At 36.8% G+C, this 22,016-nt stretch overlaps 3 protein-coding genes across 3 annotated transcripts; 1 reads left to right on the forward strand and 2 right to left on the reverse strand.

The window, feature by feature from the left end:
• The first annotated feature begins 167 nt into the window (after window positions 1–167).
• Window positions 168–7,309, forward strand: wts (serine/threonine-protein kinase warts). The gene is made up of 5 exons (XM_028187633.2): window positions 168–456; window positions 827–1,328; window positions 3,048–5,163; window positions 5,242–5,528; window positions 5,887–7,309. Exons 2-5 carry the CDS (start codon window positions 1,077–1,079, stop codon window positions 6,307–6,309), a joined length of 3,078 nt encoding a protein of 1,025 aa, XP_028043434.2. The 5' UTR covers window positions 168–456; window positions 827–1,076; the 3' UTR covers window positions 6,310–7,309.
• On the reverse strand, window positions 7,291–10,367 carry LOC114252942 (serine hydrolase BPHL). Its single transcript, XM_028187634.2, has 5 exons — window positions 9,992–10,367; window positions 9,512–9,769; window positions 8,891–9,044; window positions 8,091–8,346; window positions 7,291–7,457 (listed from the first exon to the last, which is right to left on the reverse strand). The coding sequence occupies exons 1-5, from the start codon at window positions 10,079–10,081 to the stop codon at window positions 7,364–7,366; spliced, it is 852 nt and encodes a 283-aa protein (XP_028043435.2). The 5' UTR covers window positions 10,082–10,367; the 3' UTR covers window positions 7,291–7,363.
• A 1,318-nt stretch (window positions 10,368–11,685) lies between these two features.
• On the reverse strand, window positions 11,686–21,548 carry CCT1 (chaperonin containing TCP1 subunit 1). The gene is made up of 10 exons (XM_028187781.2): window positions 21,336–21,548; window positions 20,752–20,875; window positions 20,074–20,191; window positions 19,391–19,572; window positions 18,695–18,959; window positions 17,658–17,910; window positions 17,356–17,446; window positions 14,219–14,411; window positions 13,497–13,637; window positions 11,686–12,659 (listed from the first exon to the last, which is right to left on the reverse strand). Exons 1-10 carry the CDS (start codon window positions 21,406–21,408, stop codon window positions 12,432–12,434), a joined length of 1,668 nt encoding a protein of 555 aa, XP_028043582.1. The 5' UTR covers window positions 21,409–21,548; the 3' UTR covers window positions 11,686–12,431.
• Between the last annotated feature and the right edge of the window lie 468 nt (window positions 21,549–22,016).

Genomic DNA, 22,016 nt, shown 5'->3' on the forward strand with positions numbered 1-22,016 from the left:
TTTCGACAATTCTGTAGAAGTGTTTTTTTAAAGGTCTGATTATTACTTTTAATAGAGAAATTCCTACATTAGTAGGCAGATGAGTGCTTTAGCTGGGTTCTTTTTTACGAAAAAGAGTCGTCAAACAAAATGGAATTTAATCTTCTGTGTATCCGAACACACTAAAGAATGTGGTAATTCTTCAAAATGGTCGCTTTGTATGGTTTGCCAACTTGCATGTCTGTGTTTTAGAGTCCTTTGTTTTCATATTTCCTTAGAAACTCTCGCTTTTAAGCACAACTCGATCGACTCCAGATTGCCTCTTCCGTATAAAAATTAATGCGACTAATCAAAACTAAGTGTGCAAGAAAGATGTCATCGGCAATGTGAGAGCTGTCGATCGAACTGAATTTCATTTTATGGGATTATGACATTTGTGCATATAATACGGATTTACAGAAAGTGAAAAAGTGCCTGGTAATGAATTACAGTAATTAATTGTTCTTCTTAGTGCCTTGAATGAACGAAACATTGCTTTCCGAGCTCCCTCTAATTTTGGAATTCCACAAGTCTATGTCATGATTGATTCGCATTAGACATTCCTTACATCCTCGTACTCTTGGATAGAATGCGATACTGTTAAAAATTGTGTACTCGAATTGTCTGATACCATAAACAGGTTCTGTATAAAGTCGACAAATCATATCCCTATCCTGTTGCCAAGATGTCAAACTTTTCTCATCTAACTTATTTAACTCATTATTTTATTATCACATAAAATTTAAGGGATCTAAAGCAAGAGGAATTCTCAATTGATTAGGTACTAATATTTAAAAATATTTTTCAGTTATAAGAAAGTACCTTTCACGCTGCTACACAAAAAGCAATGTTGATACAGACTGACTAGTGAGGAAATCGATATATAAACGAAATAAATTCGATAATAAAGACAGTGACAGTGCTGCGAGTCTTAATTAGAGTGTTGAATAAATGGTGCGGAGGATAATAAACAAGGATATGTACAGGGTGTGGGGTGTGCTCATGTGATGGGAGGCGTGGGGTGAGAGGTGAGGCGCACGGGCGCGGGCGCGGGCGCCATGAACCCGCCGGCGCCCGGCAAAACGGCTACGCGCTCCGGATACCACCAGAAGGCGCTTGCCGAAATCAGAAACTCATTGCTTCCCTTTGCGAACATAGGAAACTCTGAACCGCCAGGTTCATCAGCTGCTAGCACAGTTAGTTCAGGAGTGAGTTCGGGGTTTAGTTCTTCTTCGGGAAATGGACTCGATAAAGACTTGAATGTGCTACCTCAATCCTTGAACCAACTTATTGCCTTGGGTTATGATGAGGTGAGTTTAGTTATAATTAATTGCTAAAAGTGTTTCTAAATAACATATGAGTAGTGTTTTTTTAGTGTCATTATTCCATTATCTTTAATTTTTATAAAAAAACTGGCTGGCATTGTTTGGCATAAAAATATTTCTAGGAAAGATACCGACTGCAGTGCCGGGTTGCTTTGTAAATCTAAACCATTCTCAAATCCACCTGAAGATACACAGAAAATTTCATTCATATCGGTCCAGCCGTTTAGGAGGAGTTCAGTGACAAACACACGCACAGAAGAAATATACATATAAAAATAACTGGAATTTATAACACAATTAAAATATAATAAGAAAGACTATCAACTTTTAATGTAGAAGGCAGTGTATGGCCGATCTTATCAGTATTTATTGGTGATTAATGTCCATTTTCATTAATACCAAGGCTAAGGACAATCTTTAACCAGGTTTGAGTAAAACTTAAGTTATTGTTATTTGCAATAACTGAGAAAATTTAATTAAACATAAACACTATAAGTACAAGCTAATTACTTGCATATTGCCTGGTTGCAGTGGAATGAGGAATAGGCAATCTTGAAACCAGTGGTAGTTTGTTTTCATTTTCAACAATCATGTTAAACATAATTTAAATTGAATCAAATTTATAGTCATAACAGTTATAAAATGAATGCTTAAGGTTGTGTTCTTGGATATAATGTTGACCAGAATTAAATTGAGAAGTAATTTATGCGCAATACAAAAACACAATACTTTAATTTTGATTTTCATGATTCTATTGTGCATGTTGTAAATGCATATTGTCTTGAGAATCAATATGGTCATATACCAATATTCTGTCTATACCTGACACTTTAACCATGTATTCTGGTTTAAAGGGCAGGCTATCAAATATTTCAATGCATTTTTGAATTCAGCTTTGTCTTCAGGTTATTTAAAATACCCTATTGTTATCTATAGGCTTAGTTATAAAGCCTAAAATAATAAAATCTAATATTATTGAAAAAAAAAAAGATTTTTTTTAAATTATTCTAAAAAATTTTGTCTATGAAAAGTTTATAAGTCAGCAAGATAATAATTACATTACAATCTACAACAAAATAACAAAATTATAAGAAAAACTCCAAGCAAGATCTACATAAGATGTTCGGTATACTAGTTTTGGCCATGCCATTATTATTATATTACCACACACAGACTAGGTTCGTTAATCGTTGACGATCTGTTGATCGAGCTTTGGTCGTTAATTTATAATGTTACTCTGCTTTTACTCTGCTCGGGCATTGGACTGGGCGTCGGGGGAGAGAGTGCAAGGAAAGTCTTTTGGTAGGTAGGGCCCTAAACGTTCTTGGGCCTACGGTTCTCTCCCAATATCTACGGACTGTCAAAACCCACATACTCTGCGCGCCCTTTAAGCCCCCTAGGCTCCCTGCCCGAATTTTTTATTATTAGATGGATAGTTGGTACCTACTACTGCAGGGTGGGCACACCACCCTACCGAAATTTACTGTCAAGCTACTGTACTATACAATTGAGAATTAGACCTCTTGTCTCGAGATAGATGACGGCGTATATATGCTGTGATGTCTATTGGCTCTAGTAACTACTCACCCTCGGAAGAGATATTCACGGTGTACTTAGATTATAATCAGTTTGGTAAAATTTCATTATTTTGTTATGCTTCTGTTTTTAAATAATGAGTATATTATTTGGAAAAAATAATTTCAGGACCCAGCTGTGAGGGCACTCAAATATGCAGGAGGGCGTTTTGATGCAGCTCTCGATTATTTGTCGAAACAGCAAGAACCTCTCAACGGCGTCCTCAAAAGCAGTAACTTGAGTGCTCTTGGCACCAAACTTATCCGTAAACCTAGTCTAGAGAGAGAGATAAATCTACATCGTGGTAGTCCTGCACTTGATTCAGGTGCTGGTAGCTCCCGGTCTGATAGTCCGCGTCAATCGGAGCCACCGCCGCTACCACACGAGAAGCTATCGCGACAGTATTCGCCTTCCGGTTTCTCAGAACCACCGCCACCTCCGCCGCCGCGATGTCCGTCCACGCCGCCGGTGCTGCCTTCCGTGCAGCAACTGCTCAAGCGCATGTCGCCGGCGCCACCTCTACCACCGGCGCGGGGCACCAGTCCCGTGGCGGCCGCGGCACCCACGCCGCCTGCCAGACAACCCATGATTGTACAAAATGGACCTCAAGTGCAACAGCAGCTTACGCAGCAGATACAAGCTCTCAGTATCTATCAAACGGGTGGCGGCGGCGAACTTCCACCGCCGTATCCGATGTCGGGTGCGCCGCCACCTCCTCCCTACTCGGTCTCTATCCAAAATCGTCAAAGCCCAACCCAGTCGCAGGATTACAGGAAGAGTCCATCGTCGGGGATCTATTCAGGAGGCACCTCCGCCGGCTCGCCGAGTCCAATTACGGTAACGCAATCGACTGGTTCAGCCGCGGGAATGACTCGCCCCACGCCGCTCCAGGCGTGGACCGCGAGACAAGCGGTGCAGCCTCCTATCATCATGCAGTCTGTGAAGAGCACACAAGTTCAGAAGCCGGTACTACAAACGGCGATAGCACCGGTTGCCCCACCGCCAGCCACCAGTGCCGGAGCACCCCCACCCCCTCCTTCGTACGCGAGCTCCATCCAACAGAAGCAGGCACAGACTCCGCCCAGCTACCCGTCGGCACCGAAGCCGTCGTCTCCTGGCTCCACACCTACCGCGATTCCTCCCGCCGTCCCGACTACGGAGCCACCAAGTTACGCGATTACAATGCAAGTGCTCGCCGTTCAACGCGGCATGCACCCCGTCCCGCCGCCTCCGTACGGTAACCAAGCCGACAACACGACTACTGTTAATTCCCACCATTCTCCTTTGCATAAGAAAATTTCGAATAACTGTGACGGTAAACCTGAATCGTCACAAGGGCCGCACGAAATTAAGTGTCCCAACCAGAACTGTACGAATAATCTCTTAAAAGACAACGTCACGGCCTCCGGCTCTGACAAAGGCTCTAACGGATCATCGGACAGACGACCAAAAATGTTAGATAAGATAAGGCATCAATCGCCAATACCGGAACGCAGAAATTACAGTAAAGAAAAAGAAGACGAGAGAAGAGATTGTAAAGTCCGAAATTATTCACCGCAAGCTTTCAAATTTTTTATGGAACAGCATGTGGAAAACGTTTTAAAATCTTATAAACAGAGACTGTTCAGAAAGATGCAGCTCGAAAAGGAGATGAGTAAAATAGGTCTAAGTGCAGAAGCTCAGTGTCAGATGAGAAAGATGCTGTCCCAGAAGGAATCCAATTATATTCGATTGAAAAGGGCCAAGATGGACAAGTCTATGTTTACTAAGATTAAGCCTATAGGTGTGGGAGCATTTGGGGAGGTGACGTTGGTGAAAAAGATCGATACTAGTCATCTGTATGCCATGAAGACACTTCGGAAAGCTGACGTGCTAAAGAGAAATCAAGTGGCACACGTAAAAGCCGAAAGAGACATATTGGCGGAGGCAGACAACGAATGGGTCGTCAAGCTTTATTACAGTTTCCAAGATAAAGATAATCTGTATTTTGTAATGGACTATATACCGGGCGGGGACCTTATGTCCTTATTAATAAAATTAGGAATATTCGAGGAGAATCTCGCTAGGTTCTACATTGCAGAGTTGACGTGTGCTGTCGAAAGCGTGCACAAAATGGGTTTTATCCACAGAGACATCAAGCCAGATAACATATTGATAGATCGTGATGGTCATATAAAGTTAACAGATTTTGGTCTATGCACCGGTTTTAGATGGACGCACAACTCCAAATATTATCAAAGGAATGGTATGAACAGTTTTTTCTAAAATTTATGCAGTGTTTTAGAAATTGATTTGGAGTTACATTTTTTGTTTTTGTTTTCAGATCATGGACGACAAGACTCAATGGATCCAGTGGATGGAGAATGGGGGGCTATGGGCGAATGTCGATGTTATCAACTCAAACCCTTAGAAAGGCGGCGGAGAAGAGAACACCAGCGGTGTTTGGCCCATTCGTTAGTGGGAACGCCAAACTATATTGCGCCAGAAGTCTTGCAGCGGACTGGATACACGCAGCTTTGCGATTGGTGGTCGGTTGGAGTTATATTGTACGAGATGTTGGTTGGGTCGCCGCCGTTCTTGGCGCCGACCCCCGCAGAGACGCAACTCAAGGTAACACACATAAATTTATTTTATTGATAATTTCATGTATTGAAAAGAAAGCAATTTTTAATATCCTATAAGCCTTTGCTGGCTTTTTCCAGCTTAAAATTGTCAATTTAATAATGTGATCTAACATATAGTTCTAAAAAAATGTTCTATGATGGATACAAAATAGAGTACAATTTGATATGTTGTTTGTTAAGATCTAGTAAAATAGACCATAGTCTACACTGATATTGCTTTTATTTTAATGACATTCTCAATGTGTTTTTTGTGTTTTCCAACAATTGATTAAATCATTGTGAGGGCTGCTCTGAAAAAAAAACATTAAAAAAATTATCTAAATTCTCTATTTATTAACTTTCAGGTGATCAATTGGGAGAGTACACTACACGTACCTGATGCAGCCAACTTATCCCTAGAGAGCAAAGACCTCATTCTGCAGCTATGTTCTGGTCAAGACACAAGGCTTGGCAAAGATGCAAATGAAGTAAAAAACCATCCCTTCCTCAAGGGCATCGATTTTGACAAAGGATTGAGGAATCAGGTTGCTCCTTACATCCCGAGGATTGAATACCCTACAGACACATCCAATTTCGACCCCATTGATCCAGATAAGCTCAGGAACTCTGGTAGCTCAGATTCAAATAAATCAGACAGTGAACTATTAGACAATGGCAAGACTTTCCATGGTTTCTTTGAGTTCACATTCAGAAGATTCTTTGATGATGGCTATACGAGCAAAATCAATTTGGATGACAATGATAATCAAGGACCTGTGTACGTGTGATATCAACTGTGCAAATAGACAATCGGACTAACTCATAGGATTATATTTTTACAAAGTGTGTGCCTTTGACTCTCTCTATTAAAACACTAGTAAGTTTTGTAAACGTAACGAATATAACGTATTTAATAAATAAAATGTTAATAATCCCGGTGATAATGTTGTAATATTGTATCGTTATCAGTTCGTAAGGGTAATATTATACGAGTGTAATATATACGGATGGATCGTAGTAGTGCATAATTCTTGATGGTGCTGTTGACGGGGCCGTGAATGTGCTTCGTTCTAATATCGTTTCATTCACTTGTATACTGTATTTTTGTAACTAGAGAAATTATTTATGAAATAAGGAAAAGCTTATTTGATCTAGCAAATGTTTTTGATAGTGTCATTATATTTTCTTATGTATTTATCATGTTAGGTCGCTTAAAATGTGTGTTTGTTTATATAATTGTAACTTATAAAGTCGTTATAAATAATCAAACTGGAATCGGCGTAAAGTTGTACTGTGCTTCCATTTGTCTGTTGGACACTAGCTCATATTGTGTGCCTTAGTATTGAAGAATTGTATATTGAAAGTGTATTTAGGGGAAGTAAATGTTTGTACGACTTTAGTAGCAGTCAGCTCGGCAACGTGTAAAGAGTGCAATACGTATTTATTTAACACAACTTGAACTCTTGTTATCTTCGTTTTCGAAGATTTTTAGTTTGTCAATCGGATACTATGAGCACATTTCAGTCAAATGCTAGTATTAAAACGTGCAACTTTAAGTTATTTATGTTTACACTAACAATATTCAATTTACGAATGTATTAGCAAAATATTTATCATCAGTAATTGTTTTTTGGCAACACTAAATATTCTCCCTTTGTACAGTAAAATGCAAACGAGTCATTACAAAAACTTTAAATTATGTGTTATCAAATGTAAATTGTTTCATTCTGGAATGAAACATGCTTATAAGAAGTAAATGAAAAATAAAATATGGGATTTTTTGTTATATTTTTTCGTTTGGCCCTTCAGATTTGAATACCAAAAATAATTTTATTCTTATTATTAGGGTGATTGAAGGAAGTCTTGAACTTTTTTATTGAAATCTTCTGCATAACTTATGTGGATATTGTGCTTCCCATCGGGGTACAAATGTATTCTGCAAACAAAAATAAATACAATGCGTTTAATAAATATCTAACATATCCCATCAACTGGTAAAACTCACATTAGGTCCCACATCGTCCACTATGGATAATATGAATAAAGAAGAATATGAATCAAGAAAAAAAAATTATATATTTTTTTGGGGTTATGAATAGATAAAATTACTTAACCACAGTAATAATATGAAAAGTGGTTTTGATTTATTAACCAGAATGAGCATATAATTTAATCTATAACACTGAAATAAAATGAATAGCACCAATAATAATAAAATGAGACAATGAGCCCTAATGCATGACATTTTATGTGAAAACTTTTAATGATAGATGGTAAGTTTCTAAATGTAATTAAGTCTTGGCCTCTTGTTTAAATTGAGTGACAAATTAATTAGTTTGCGACATCTATGTGCTATGATATCCACTAACTGAGAAGGGTGGGGCAGCCATTGTAACTATATTGAGATCTTAGAACTCATACCTCAAGGTGGGTGGCGGTATTTACGTTATATATGTTTATGGGCTCCGGTAACCACTTAACACCATGTGGGCTGTGAGCTCGTCCACCCATCCATGCAATAAAAATAAATAAAACTGGCAATCTGTGAGCATATTAATAAAATAATTACCGTGATCCTTCAATATGAGTATGCAAATGCGATACATGGACTCTGTCCACCAAAGGATCTTTTTCTCCATACAGTATAAGGGTAGGGCATTTGACATTCTTCAATAATTCCGAACATATATTGCCATCTTTCTTATTGAAAAGATTTTCCATGCCTTCAACCCATTTACTCCAGTATTTTGCAAATAGTTCTTCACCATACACATCAATCATTGGTTGTCTCATTTTCTTTGACCACAAATTAATATCTTTTATCTCTGAAATATAATGATAATTTCAAAATAAAAAAAAGTGGTCAATTAAAAATTATTGAATTGTTTAGGTACAAACATATTGGAAACAGGAAAAAAGTGAAAAATGCAATATTTATAACGTAATTCGTTATAATTTAAAAAACTAGCGTCATTTTTTCAATGGACATATTTTGGACATATTTTTAATGTTAGGACTATCTCATATCTGTCTAGTCTGGATAGAAACAGTGGGTTTGGAAGCATTGCCTTCCACTACCCCACTTATTCCCATTACTATATAATATCATAGTATATTTATAAGTATATCATCTGTAACCCTGTTACTCTTAGAAATACAGGAAGGTGTGGTACCTCTGTTAAGATTTGTCCAATTTATGAAGGATGGGTGATTGGGGACAATGTTAGACTAATTTCCAGGTCAACCAAGAAATGTAACCATCAAAATGTTTCTTTTCATTTTGGTTGCAAAGTATGTAGATATGAACAGTGAGGTTAATAAAAATAAACAGTCAGAAAATTAAATCATAATTTTACTTAACCAACTTACTTTTAAACATTTCTAATTCATGAGGTAATATAAATGAATTACTTCCCCATATCACTAGTTTTTGTACAGTTTCAGGATATTTTGCTGCATGTATTATCCCTGTTATGCCTCCATCGCTCCATCCTAAGATTGAATATTGGGGAATATTTAGTGCCTAAAATAATATGAAGATTTTAACCCGTCTTTTGTTGCTACATTTTGATCATTTCAACTACATCACATTCTTCCGAATGTGGGAAACTGTTTGGGTTTGATTCTAGAGAGTATTACTTGACAGAAGAGCTGGATCAAAAAATTTCAGAATTGAATATCTCTGGAAACTTATACTTGTCAATATTTTAAGGCTTCTTTCTATTTAGTTACTAGCGACCCGCCCTCGCTTCGCTTCGGAAACATTAAAACAAACATGAAACAAAAAAAAAAAATTTAAATTTTTTTAAAAATAGTAGCCTATGTTCATCAGGGACAATGTCGGCTTCTAATGGAAAAAGAATTTTTCAAATCGGTCCAGTAGTTTCGGAGCCTATTCGAAACAAACAAACAAACAAATCTTTCCTCTTTATAATTCTATTTAGTTATTGAGTTTTTTAAAAAGACAGTTTATCCTTCACTGTTTTTTACCTTCATAAAATCAAAAGCATAGTCAGCATCCTTTTCGTAAAAGTCTACATCAAACTGCTTCATAGGAGGTCGACTTTTACCATAGCCTGGTGGATCCCATGCCACTAATGTAAAATCATTTTTATCTATTCCTTCAATTTGAGGTTTATAATCGGTCCAGATAGTTCCAAGGGCTCCAGGTAAACAAATTAAATTGTGAGATCCTTTACCAACTTTGACATAGTTTATATTGCATCCAGATACTTTAACTTTCTCCTCCTAGAAGATTTCCTTAATATTTTATTTGGTTATGAATAAAATGTTTATAAATAAGATATGATTTAAACTGTGAGTAAATACTTTTACTTATATGCAAATGATAACAGTAATATATCACCCAATTGGCTTCACAAACAATAATTAAATAATATAATTATTATAATAACATTTAAGAGTAAAATTAAATATTGCACAGTATTGTTTAAATTAGTCCTCACTCACCTTTGGAACGGCCGTAGACATACATTTCGCATCTAACATTTTAATACAATTCGTAGCACGCAAAATGGCATTTCTAAGCTTTATCAGCATTTCTAGTTCCAATGAAATCTTTCTTAGTCACTTTTTATTCCGTAAGGACCGATGTACCTATTAGTTTAAAAAACTCACTAGGTCGCTAAATTCGCTAATTGTCGCTTAATTTATCAACATTCAAATCTTATGGGTTAATCTCTTCAGTGGTTAATCAAGATCAACAATCAACATTGTTATCAATTAGAGATGTGATTTGAGATCATTAAATCGTAAAATCGATTTTTCAACCAAAAAATATATTTAATTGGTTAATTAATCGATCTGATAGAAAGAGTGAATGTAATGTATGATACCACAATTGAAACAGCGGTTATCACTATTTCTATATTGAAGTAACCTAAAGCAAGGCAAGAGCGAGCACACGACTCGAGATGAATTTTTTTTTTATTGCTTAGATGGGTGGACGAGCTCACAGCCCACCTATATTAAGTGTATAATCTATGGCCCACCTGGTGTTAAGTGGTTACTGGAGCCCATAGACATCCACAACGCAAATACCATCCACCCATTTGGTGATGGTTTGCTTATTAGATATGAAATAATTAATAATTGGGAATTTAATTGTTTTTATGATCGAACAATCATCAATAGTCGTCGAACAAACGATAATTGAGCGATAAAAATAAAGGTATCTAGTAAGGGGGCCAACTTAAAGGTGATCATTTGTTTAATTAATTATAAATAAATAAAAGACGAACAAACCATTTTTACATTCGAACATTAACGAACAAACGACGAGCGATGCAACGGTGTTCGAATCCCGCAAGCGGGTACCAATTTTTCTAATGAAATACGTACTTAACAAATGTTCACGATTGACTTCTACGGTGAAGGAATAAGATCGTGCAATAAAAATCAAATCGCAAAATTATAATTTGCGTAATTACTGGTGGTAGGACCTCTTGTGAGTCCGCACGGGTAGGTACCACCGCCCCGCCTATTTCTGCCGTGAAGCAGTAATGCGTTTCGGTTTGAAGGTTGGGGCCGTTGTGACTACACTGAGACCTTAGTTCTATCTCAAGGTGTGTGGCGCATTTACGCTGTAGATGTCAATGGGCTCCAGTAACCACTTAACACCAGGTGGGCTGTGAGCTCGTCCACACATCTAAGCAATAAAAAAAAAAGAAAAAAAAAAAAAAACGACGAACAAATAATTAAAAATAAAAGAATCCGAAAATCAAAAAAAGTGGGTCTAAATTCAGTGAGCCCCCATGGGCCACGTCCGGCTAAATATACAAGTTTTGTTTTAGGCACGAACTATAAAATGAATGGCAAACGTCCCAGAGGACGCAGTCCTACGAGATGGTCGGACCAAATACGATCTTCTCTGGACATCAACTTCCACAATGCTTTCCACAAAGCTAAGGATCGTAGAAGATGGAGAGAAATCGTACGGAAGAAACTGATGTAGCGGGAGAGTCACGACCCTCAGTAATGAGGAAAAGGACGCGAGGAGGAGGATAAAATGAATTGTTTACTCAATATGGCTGGGATATTATTGAGAAATATTGTATAAGATGGAGGGAAACAAAGGTAATCGACATAAAAACTTACGAACAATGAAATTAAAAATGTATCTTCGTAAAAATAATACAAATCAATATTGTATTAAAATTTATTAATTGATGACGCATTACGTCCTAGCAAATAAACTAGCGTTAAGTTTGTTAAAAGCAAATTAACCGTTTGGTTGACAAAATAAATATAATGATCATTCCTTCATATGCATAGTTGAATTGTGACAATCTATGAACGAATTACAATTTTTTGCAAGATCGGATAACACTATTGATATACACAATTAACCAAACTACCGTCTGTTTTAGAATTTACCATATATAAAAATTAAATTTACGTTCAGGCACCTCAAGCACTCAGAGATAGTATTGTGATCTCAGCGTAGATTCCCAAAACGTTTTCAATATTTTCGGTATCTACCATAGTAGTGTTAAAGTAACAGATATGACATTAATTCGTATCTTACAAAATATTTTAGACTTTTTTTAACAAACTAAAGTTATTATTGAATGTAATTTAAAAGATAATACAAATATATCCTAGGTTCGTGTGGTGTTTTGTAACAAGCAATGGCTAACCATTTGAAAATGTTAAATGTCACTATTCAAACCTCCCGTGGAATTGGGTTGAAACGAAATTCCGTATTATTCGAAGTAGGATACAAATTACAAATTAAAATTGTATGAAAGTTATTACTATAAGCGGCGACGACACTAGCAAGAAATTACAATAGAGATAATGCCAAAGGTATGAAAATATAATGTTCTTTTCATAATGCCGCATTATGTTACATAGTCTAAATGCACTAAGTTTTGCGGGGTAACTGATATTAATCCAGTTCACCGGCATTGCAAGCGTCTTCATAGCTCTTGCCTCTTTGTTCGGGGTCGAGTTTGATCATATCATCAATACGGAGAATAGTAATCGCAGCTTCTGTTGCGAATTTCAATGATTTGATCTTGGATATCGCTGGCTCAAGGACTCCGGCTGCGAGGTTGTCCCGGAGTGTTCCTTCTGTTAGATCCAGACCTACCCATTTGAGGTTTGCGTGTTCCACCTGTAATAAAGAGTCAACCAGATCTAAATTATTTTTCACTTATAACAATGTGATCATATGGTTTGAATTGTCGCCTTGCCATGAAACAGGACTCAGTTCCATTTGTAAAAAAATGTGTGTGTGTGTGTGTGTGTGTATGCAAGTCACACACGGTAGAAGTGAAACTTATAAAATATAAAAATAATCGCAAGGGTCAACCACTCCGCAGTGCAATGGAGCAGCCGCACCCCGGGGGAACCGCCTGCATGATCCCGGTAATCGGTATCCCGACGCCAGGTAGATATGATTGAAGCAAGAGAAATACGAGAACGTCTATCAACTGTGTAACACGTCGTCACCGCGATGCAGGAATTGTTGAATTTACATGCAGCGACATCAGTTGATAAGAAATTAAATAGAAATAAAAAAACATGGCGCGTAACGGAAGAAATTAAGATGGCGCGTAACCGAAAAACGTTACATACGTTTTTTCCTCCCTACGTCGATAAAGAAGTCTCACTTCATTGACTGGAATATTTTTAGTTATCCTGCATGGTCGATAATTTTACATACACGAATTTAATGATTAGATTGGTTCACATTATTATTTATTAAAAAAAAATCTAGACTTGGCAATAAACCAGGGCCCTTTTGTTATGAAAATATTATTTGTTTACTAGCTGAGCTAAACACAAATTCTTCTAGTAAGTTCATATTATATTATCATCTACCAAATACTCCTACGATCCTTCAGCATCTGGAATCCCGACGCCTTTAGCATGTCTTTGTTTTGAAAACTTTTCAAATTGAAGTTGTATTATTACATAAATGAAATATGTTATAATCATTTCTTTTTACCTTGGTTTGTGATGAATTGTGGTAGGCTCGTAGCTTGGCGACGAGGTCGGTGGCGTCCCGCGCCGCGTTAACCGCCAACGTCTTCGGGATCACGAGGAGAGACTGCGCAAACGCTGCAATAGCCAACTGCTCGCGGGAGCTCTGCAATAGTAATAGCAGTAGTACGTGAGAAGTATAATTTGCAAAACAACAATTTCATTGTGAAATATGGATGAAAGGCGATTGCAATCAGCAGAGATGCGAATGTTGCGATGGATGTGTGGAGTAAAGAGAATGGATAGAATACGGAATGAATATGTTAGAGGAAATCTGAAAGTGGCACCTGTGACAGAGGAGCTGAGAAGTGCGCGTTTGGGATGGTATGGAAATGTGATGAGACGAAATGAAAATGAGGTTGGTAAGAGAGTGTTAACTATGAATGTGAAAGGATATAGAGGAAGAGGTAGACCTGAGAAGAAACGGATGGATTGCGTGAAAGACGATATGTGTAAGAGGGGAGCGTAGAAATAGTATATGATAGAGGAGTATGGAAGGAGAAAACATGTTGCGCCGACCCCAGGTGACTGGGAGAAGGGCAGGAGAATGATGATGAACAATTTTATTTTGTTATTTGTGGATATTCGTTATGTTTATTTCACTTTCGTTAGACGACTGAAGTCTTTGAAATTTTAAATACACATTTTTTTTAAAGAACTTAATAAGCGGTAGTAGGGATTACTGACGAGGGTAGTTGCAAAGTTCTCCAAGTAGATGGAGAGTGCCGCTTCGACCGCGCCGCCGCCGGGCACGAGCTTGCCGGACTCCAGCACGCGGCGCACGGCGCACAGCGCGTCGTGCGCGGACCGCTCCATCTCGTCGCAGTACGCGTCCGTGGGACCGCGCAGGATGAGCGACGCGGCCGTGCGCGCTGCCGGCCTGTGTATAAGAATAATATAATTTTTTTTATTGCTTAAATGGGTGGACGAGCTCACAGCCCACCTGGTTGTTAAATGGTTACTGTCGCCCATAGACATTTACAACGTAAATACGCCACCTACCTTGAGATATAAGTTCTAAGGTCTCAGTATAGTTACGACGGCTGCCCCCCACCCTTCAAACCGAAACGCATTACTGCTTTACGGCAGAAATAGGCGGGCGTGGTGGTACCTACCCGCGCGGACTCACAAGTGGTCCTACCACCAGATTAATAAACTTTCAAAGAGGCGTTTCACAATCAAGGATTTACATATGTACCTACTCTACAAAACCACACGAGCTAAACCTAGATTCCGAAAATCAAATACGTCTGAATATTTCAACAAAAATAAAAACTTCAAACAGAGAATCAAATCCAGCTTCATGGCATTATTAGTTAAGACCACTCACCACCCAATCGATCAAGGTGATCTATAAATATATGTTAATAAAAATTACAATCTCACACCATAGTTTGCATTGGCCAAGTCATTGCACTTAGGCAATCTTATAAAAAATGCACCTGACAAAATTAAAATGACTTGGAATATCATTAATAGGGAGACTGGGAATGTCAGAAACAGCAATGCTGAATTAACTTTAAAAATCAATAATCGAATAATAACTTCTCATCAAGAAGTGGCCAGTGCCTTTGAGCACTACTTTGCTGATATCCCAGCTTCTACCACAAAATCTTTAATTTCATCTCCTACCGTCGCCGAATCATTACTGCAAAATCATGTTGATAAATGCAGTGTTAACTTTAAGTTCACAAATATTGATATAAAGGACATAATTGATAATTTCAAGCTCATTAATATTAAGAAAACTGGTGATTTATGGGGAATTTCAATTAATGTTATAAAATCCATTATTGATATAATTGCACCTTACCTTGCTACAATATTTAATGACTGTATTGATGGTGGTGTGTTTCCTGATCTAATGAAATATAGTAAAATAATACCGTTATTTAAATCTGGTAGTACTTTTGACCCCTCTAACTTTAGGCCCATTTCAGTACTACCTACATTGAGTAAAATTTTTGAAAAATTTATTTTGGAACAACTTTTGAACCACTTCAATTCCAATAACCTGCTTCATAACAAACAATATGGATTCACTAGAGGTCGGTCAACTATTGATGCAGGTGTAGATCTCATTAAAAATATTTTTCAGGCTTGGGAAGAGTCGCATAATGCCCTTGGGGTTTTCTGCGACTTATCTAAAGCTTTTGATTGTGTTGAGCATAATACATTGTTGAGGAAATTACACCATTATGGTATTAGGGGCGTTTCAGTAGAACTTATTAAATCTTATTTATCCGGAAGAATCCAAAAGGTAGACGTTAAAGGAACGAGATCTTCCGGTGTCTTACTTAATATGGGTGTTCCTCAGGGTTCCATATTGGGTCCCTTCCTATTTCTTGTATATATCAATGATTTACCTAAGTTTATTGAAACCCGTCACGAGGTCGTATTATTCGCTGATGATACATCATTATTGTTTAAAATTAAACGACATTTGGAAGATTATGACGATGTGAATGATGCTATCTCGCGCGTGGTACATTGGTTTAGTGTTAATAATCTGTTATTAAATAACAAAAAAACAAAATGTATAAAATTTACTACACCTAATGTTAGACAAGTTGACACTAATATTACTGTAAGTGGAGAGACACTGGAGCTTGTGGATTCGACAGTTTTTCTTGGTATAACAGTTGATTCTAAGCTGCAGTGGGGTCCTCACATATGCAAGTTAGCGAGTAGGCTTAGTTCTGCAGCGTTTGCGGTAAAAAAAATACGAATGTATATTAATGAAGATACGGCACGCTTGGTTTATTTTAGTTATTTTCATAGTGTTATGTCCTATGGCATTTTGCTATGGGGCAATGCTGCCGATGTCGAAACGATTTTCATCCTGCAGAAGAGGGCTATTCGTGCTATTTATAATATGCACCCGAGGGAATCCTTGAGGGACAAGTTTAAGGAAATCAAAATTCTAACTTTAGCGTCCCAATACATTTTTGAAAATTTATTGTACGTGCGTAAAAACATTGAAGAATTCCCCAGAGTCTGCGATTTGCACAATGTGAACACTAGGAACAAACATAGGCTTGCGTTGCCGACGGCTCGAATTAAGAAAATAAGCAACTCTTTTAGGGGGCTGGGTGTACAGCTTTTCAACAAGATCCCACTAAACGTTCAACTACTACCTGTTCATAGATTTAAGAAAACTGTTAAGGAACGTTTGTGCAACAAGGCATATTATAAAGTTAAGGATTATTTACTAGATGGCACTACGTGGGAATGAGGCGCTCGCTCCTGGCCTTTTCATTTTTCATTATTATTATTATTTTTTTAGACTTGTTTTTTCTTTTATTGTGAATATTTCTATTTATTTAAAAAAAAGAATATATTTGAGAAAAAACAAAAAGAAAAAAAAGCCCGCTGAGTTTGTTTCGCCGGTTCTTCTCAGGACTGTGGCTTTTTTTGGAACCGGTGGTAGAGTTAACATTGTTATTTGTATTTTGACATTCAACAAGTGTGTCATACTGACATCTAAGTTGAAATAAATAATTTTGAATTTGAATTTTGAATTTGAGTGATTTACGAAAACTTGGGATCACAATTCTAAAGTTGGTGTCAATTTTAAAACCACAAACAAATATTAGTTATAGTGTATGTATGAATTCTTTATTTTAGTTAATGATGTATGTCGATGAACGAATGATTGAATGACACATCTATAATGAGCTATAAAATTATTTTAACAATACTTAAGTAGAAACTGGGAAAATATATTAAATATTTTAATGTACCAATGAAGTAATTATGTGAGCTATCTACTTTTTTTTAAATATTTTAGTTGCATGTGTCCAGGGAAATTGTTTATCACTTACCCTTTGATTAAAATAAGTTGATCATCACAGATTTGTTCTTGGACCACTTCAGCGGCTTCACCAATCATATTAGCTTCAAATACTTCCTCACCTAAAATATTAATTAAATTGTGCAATGAAATTAAATACTAATTACAAATTATTTTAAATACATAATACCAGTAGCGGTATTACAGAACAGAAGGAATCTGACAAAAACCTATATCACTCCAACAAGAATTTTGCATACATACAAATTCCGAAGGACCACTTTTTTAAAAGATTGTACCGGTCACTAATACTTATGCTTTTGATCAACGTACCATCCATATTAGTCAAAGAAGTCAAAAAAGTAGCTCCGGTAGCCTTGGCAATCCTTTTTAGATCTGCCTTCTTACACCTCCTGACACCCATTGCTCCAGCTTCAACGAAATATTTCAAACATAGATCATCAATGCCTCCTGTGCAAAGAATAACATTGACACCGGTAGCGAGAATTTTCTGTAAGCGTTCTTTGGTGATGTCCAGTTCTCTTGCACGGATCGCTTCTAATTTTTCTGGATCAGTCACTAGAACCTGTAGATTGAAAGCATTATGAATAGATAATCTTACGCAAGTCTATATGGTTTTTATCTAGCATGTAAAGATATGAAGTCAACTTCTTTGAACTGTTATAGTCCATTCATTTTTTTTTAATTTTTTTATTGCTTAGATGGGTGGACGAGCTCACAGCCCACCTGGTGTTAAGTGGTTACTGGAGCCCATAGACATCCACAACGCAAATGCGCCACCAACCTTGAGATACAAGTTCTAAGGTCTCAAGTATAGTTACAATGGCTGCCCCACCCTTGAAACCGAAACGCATTACTGCTTCACGGCAGAAATAGGCAGGGTGGTGGTACCCACCCGCGCGGACTCACAAGAGGTCCTACCACCAGTAATTACGCAAATTATAATTTTGCGGGTTTCATTTTTATTACACGATGTTATTCCTTCACCGTGGAAGTCAATCGTGAACATTTCTTGAGTACGTATTTCATTAGAAAAATTGGTACCCGCTTGCGGGATTCGAACACCGGTGCATCGCTTCAACACGAATGCACCGGACGTCTTATCCGTTAGGCCACGACGACTATCCATCTCATTAGAAGTTTATTTTGCTTACTTAACATTTGATGTTATGTTTAATTCTTATCTTAGATATTGGGAAAGGGTATTGTGGTCCAATTCAGGTTTTACATTAGCATCCTTACTTCTATTGCTATTGCATACAAAATAATGTATATAAGAATTGAAACACTGACAGAAATATTTAAAAAAAGTGAATAAAAATGAGATTATTAATAAATAATGTACATACCTGAACGCCCAATTTCATCTTAGTTTTTTGCAGAGAAAAATCAAGGCAGGCGATCTTTGCATTGAGAATCTTCTTCGGCATTGCCTGTGATGCTACAGTGCAGTTCAGAGCATAGCCTTTGACAAGTACACTTTCCCTGGCACTGCGGCCGTGGGCTTTCAGAATGTTAATAGCTTTGATAGGGTATATAGTATTTCCTCTGGGGTTCATTGTTTTGATTGCCTGTGCAGCGTCTACAACCATCTCCGAGAAGAAATCTGCATCACTATGAGGAAGCCGTTAAGGAATTATCTTGTTTAATATTCAAACTTAAATCTGATATAATTTATTTTAGTTTTTTTTTTTGTTATATCATGGAATATTATATTGACAATTATTTAATATTCAAAAACTTAAAACTAATCAAAGAAGTTGGTTATTGCACATGTGATGTCACATACTTTTTATTTAGAAGTATATTTCAGACTAAAAATGAATAAAAATTATTATTTAGAAGTCATATTATATTATTATGAGAATTATACTATTTTCAATACTCCAGTATACATCTACCTATAATAATTATTGAGTAACCCAAAATCATTATTACTATGATACTTTTGTTAATTCTATTATTGGCTTGGCTGAAGGATTTCTTCACGATGATAACGATTAATTAAAGCTTCAATGAAAGATAATTTGTAATATAAAGGATACGCTCCAATTAGTTTAGATGACATGGTTGTTTTGGCTGTGTTGATCAGAGACGGCCTGCCAAGTGACTCTACTGTTACTGTGAGGTTATCCTGAATGTACTTGACTGCTTCTTTACAGGCGAGACGGTATCCTGAGATAATGCTTGTTGGATGGATCTTGGTCTTCACTAGTTCATCTGCATTCTGTGAAGTGTTTTATTACTGACATTATCTGACATACGTCTTTGTGCTTTGAGTATCAAATGTCAAGATTGAATTAAATTTCATTCACAAATAATCAAAAATTTTCAGTAATTGGCAAACAGACAGCTGATCACAAAATGGTCCAGTGGATGGGAATGGTCACCATTGGTTACGTAACAAGTTGGTCAGCAAACTTAAAACAGTCGTAAGACTCCCGAAGGAACTGCGATGCTGCTTGTACGATGCCTCTCACTCACAAACTATATAAGATTAACTTAAAACATTATCTGTTTATTGTAGGGTTTGTTGTACCAGTTCATTTAGAATAACAGGATGCATATTTTTAGAAATAAATGCATATTTTGTAACCCCTTTATAAACCGGAAGATGCAGAAAGTAAAAATAATATTCAATAAAACCAACCAAACTCCATAGCATCAAGTTAAAAATAAGAAATATTTTCAGGGGATACATTGAATTGCATTGAAGTTATAAGAATACCTTAAGTAGTTCAGCAGCAATGATGACTACAGATGTGGTACCATCTCCAACTTCTTCATCTTGTAGCTGTGCTAGTTCCACTAAGACTTTGGCAGCAGGATGCTCCACTTCCAGCATTCTATTATGAGTAATTTTAACCTTTTTATGTGTAACACGAATACAGTTAAGGGCTACTAAAGTTTTTTACACTTATCTTCATTATATAAATATCAGTGGTGGTAAGTACATGTTGTAAATTGTACAAGTATCAATTTTTTTTTTATTGCGTGGTGTTTGGACGAGCTCACAGTTCACCTGGTGTTGAGTGGTTACTGGAGGCCATAGACATCTACAACGTAAATGCCACCACCCAACTTGAGATATGAATTCTAAGCTCTCAGTACAGTACAGTTACAATGGCTGAAATGAGCTGTGAGCTCATCCACCAATTTATAAACTTAAAAAACTGTTTATTATTTTGTATTGTTTTTTTTTTTTGCCCTTGTAGGCAGACGAGCATACGGCCCACCTGATGGTGAGCGGTTACTGTCGCCCATGGACTTCAGCAATGCCAGGGGCAGAGCCAAGCCGCTGCCTACTGCTGAATTTTCAAATATCACATCTGCACTTTTAACTATGCATCACAAATCTATGCTCTGCTGCTTCACAACAAGAGAATATGACACTAAATTAACTTACTTTAATATTGTGGCACCATCGTTAGTGACTGTAACATCCCCAATATCGTCAACCAGCATCTTATCCAGACCAACTGGCCCAAGGGAGCTCTTTACTATGTTTGCTATAGCCGCTGCTGCCATTACTAGAAATTTCAAATGATTAAACACGTATAATTATTTGTATTGTGATTTTTTTTTTATATGGGAATAATTTACTAGGGTTGTCAGTTATTTCTTTGTTTATTAAATGCTGTTTTGCAATCACTAAAAATTACACAAAATCTACGTTCAACTGCAATTTAAGTTAGCGATTATGCTTTGGCTTTGAAATTCAATAGACTCCTACTTTTATATCTCTTACGATGAGTGGGTTTAATTACATCGTTACAAGTTTAAATGGATAGGTTATCACAAAAAACTATCAGATTGTGTCTTTCGAGGACTTAAATCAGTTATTTCCTTGGTTATTATGAGATATTGACATGAAAATATGTATTTTAGAAATATAATCAAGAGATATAGGCAAAATTAAAATCATAAGTGCTGAAGGCATGTGATATACCGGGGTCTTCTTTGATGGTATATGTTTGTATGAAAATTTACCGTTTTGTGTTCTCACTGGGTCTCCGCAGGATCTTGTCCCTGCTACAGATAAAGGTGCAGCTATAGTTGACATTTTTTATTGTATTTTTAACACAAAATTCACTTTAAAATCGCCGTCACGCTTTTTTGTTTCTGGAAGGAGCTTAAAAGTTACCAGCGTTAAAAATTTGAAACTCTGACAGTTATTTCTTTTTTAGATTATCGACGGCCATTAGTAACTCGATATTTTAGTTCTATTGGTGCATCTTAAATATTCCAATGATCTTTAATAATAATGACAGATTAGAGTATTTTGTAAAATAGCACAAATTTACTAACTTCAATCTAAATTCCGGGTCAGCCGAAGAAATCGGAAACACTCATGATAATCAACTAATAACGTAAAGATCTTTAAAATTGACAAAACAATAAAATTCACTTAATTAACATAAAAAAAAAAAAACACTCGTTGAAAAAATATTGGTGGAGAATGTTCGCATGTTGCATTGATTGGGTAACGATAACAGATACGTTTTCTAGTTTACGTTAGAAATGACCAAATTAAATTTGAATGTTGTAGAAACCTTTTTACAGTACCCTCCCACAGCCCACTGAGTTTCTCGCCGGATCTTTTCAGTGGGTCGCGATTCCGATCCGATGGTAGATTCTGCGAAGCACTGCTCTTGCTATAGTTAGTGTTAG

Source organism: Bombyx mandarina, chromosome 06 (genome assembly GCF_030267445.1).
Source record: "Bombyx mandarina strain Sakado chromosome 06, ASM3026744v2".
Classification (NCBI taxonomy): Eukaryota; Metazoa; Arthropoda; class Insecta; order Lepidoptera; family Bombycidae; genus Bombyx; species Bombyx mandarina.

Excerpts from the sequence above, each read along its gene's own strand:
- LOC114252942 (XM_028187634.2), bottom strand. The coding sequence starts at position 10,081 with ATGCTGATAAAGCTTAGAAATGCCATTTTGCGTGCTACGAATTGTATT. Across the intron at positions 9,045-9,511 it reads ATGCTTTTGATTTTATGAAG|GCACTAAATATTCCCCAATA; the intron begins GTAAAAAACAGT and ends ATATTATTTTAG. Across the intron at positions 8,347-8,890 it reads TGAATTAGAAATGTTTAAAA|AGATAAAAGATATTAATTTG; the intron begins GTAAGTTGGTTA and ends ATTATATTTCAG.
- CCT1 (XM_028187781.2), bottom strand. The coding sequence starts at position 21,408 with ATGTCAACTATAGCTGCACCTTTATCTGTAGCAGGGACAAGATCCTGC. Across the intron at positions 20,876-21,335 it reads CCCAGTGAGAACACAAAACG|TAATGGCAGCAGCGGCTATA; the intron begins GTAAATTTTCAT and ends TGAAATTTCTAG. Across the intron at positions 13,638-14,218 it reads AGAACTTTGCAACTACCCTC|AGCTCCCGCGAGCAGTTGGC; the intron begins GTCAGTAATCCC and ends TTACTATTGCAG.
- wts (XM_028187633.2), top strand. The coding sequence starts at position 1,077 with ATGAACCCGCCGGCGCCCGGCAAAACGGCTACGCGCTCCGGATACCAC. Across the intron at positions 5,164-5,241 it reads CAAATATTATCAAAGGAATG|ATCATGGACGACAAGACTCA; the intron begins GTATGAACAGTT and ends TTTTGTTTTCAG. Across the intron at positions 5,529-5,886 it reads CCGCAGAGACGCAACTCAAG|GTGATCAATTGGGAGAGTAC; the intron begins GTAACACACATA and ends ATTAACTTTCAG.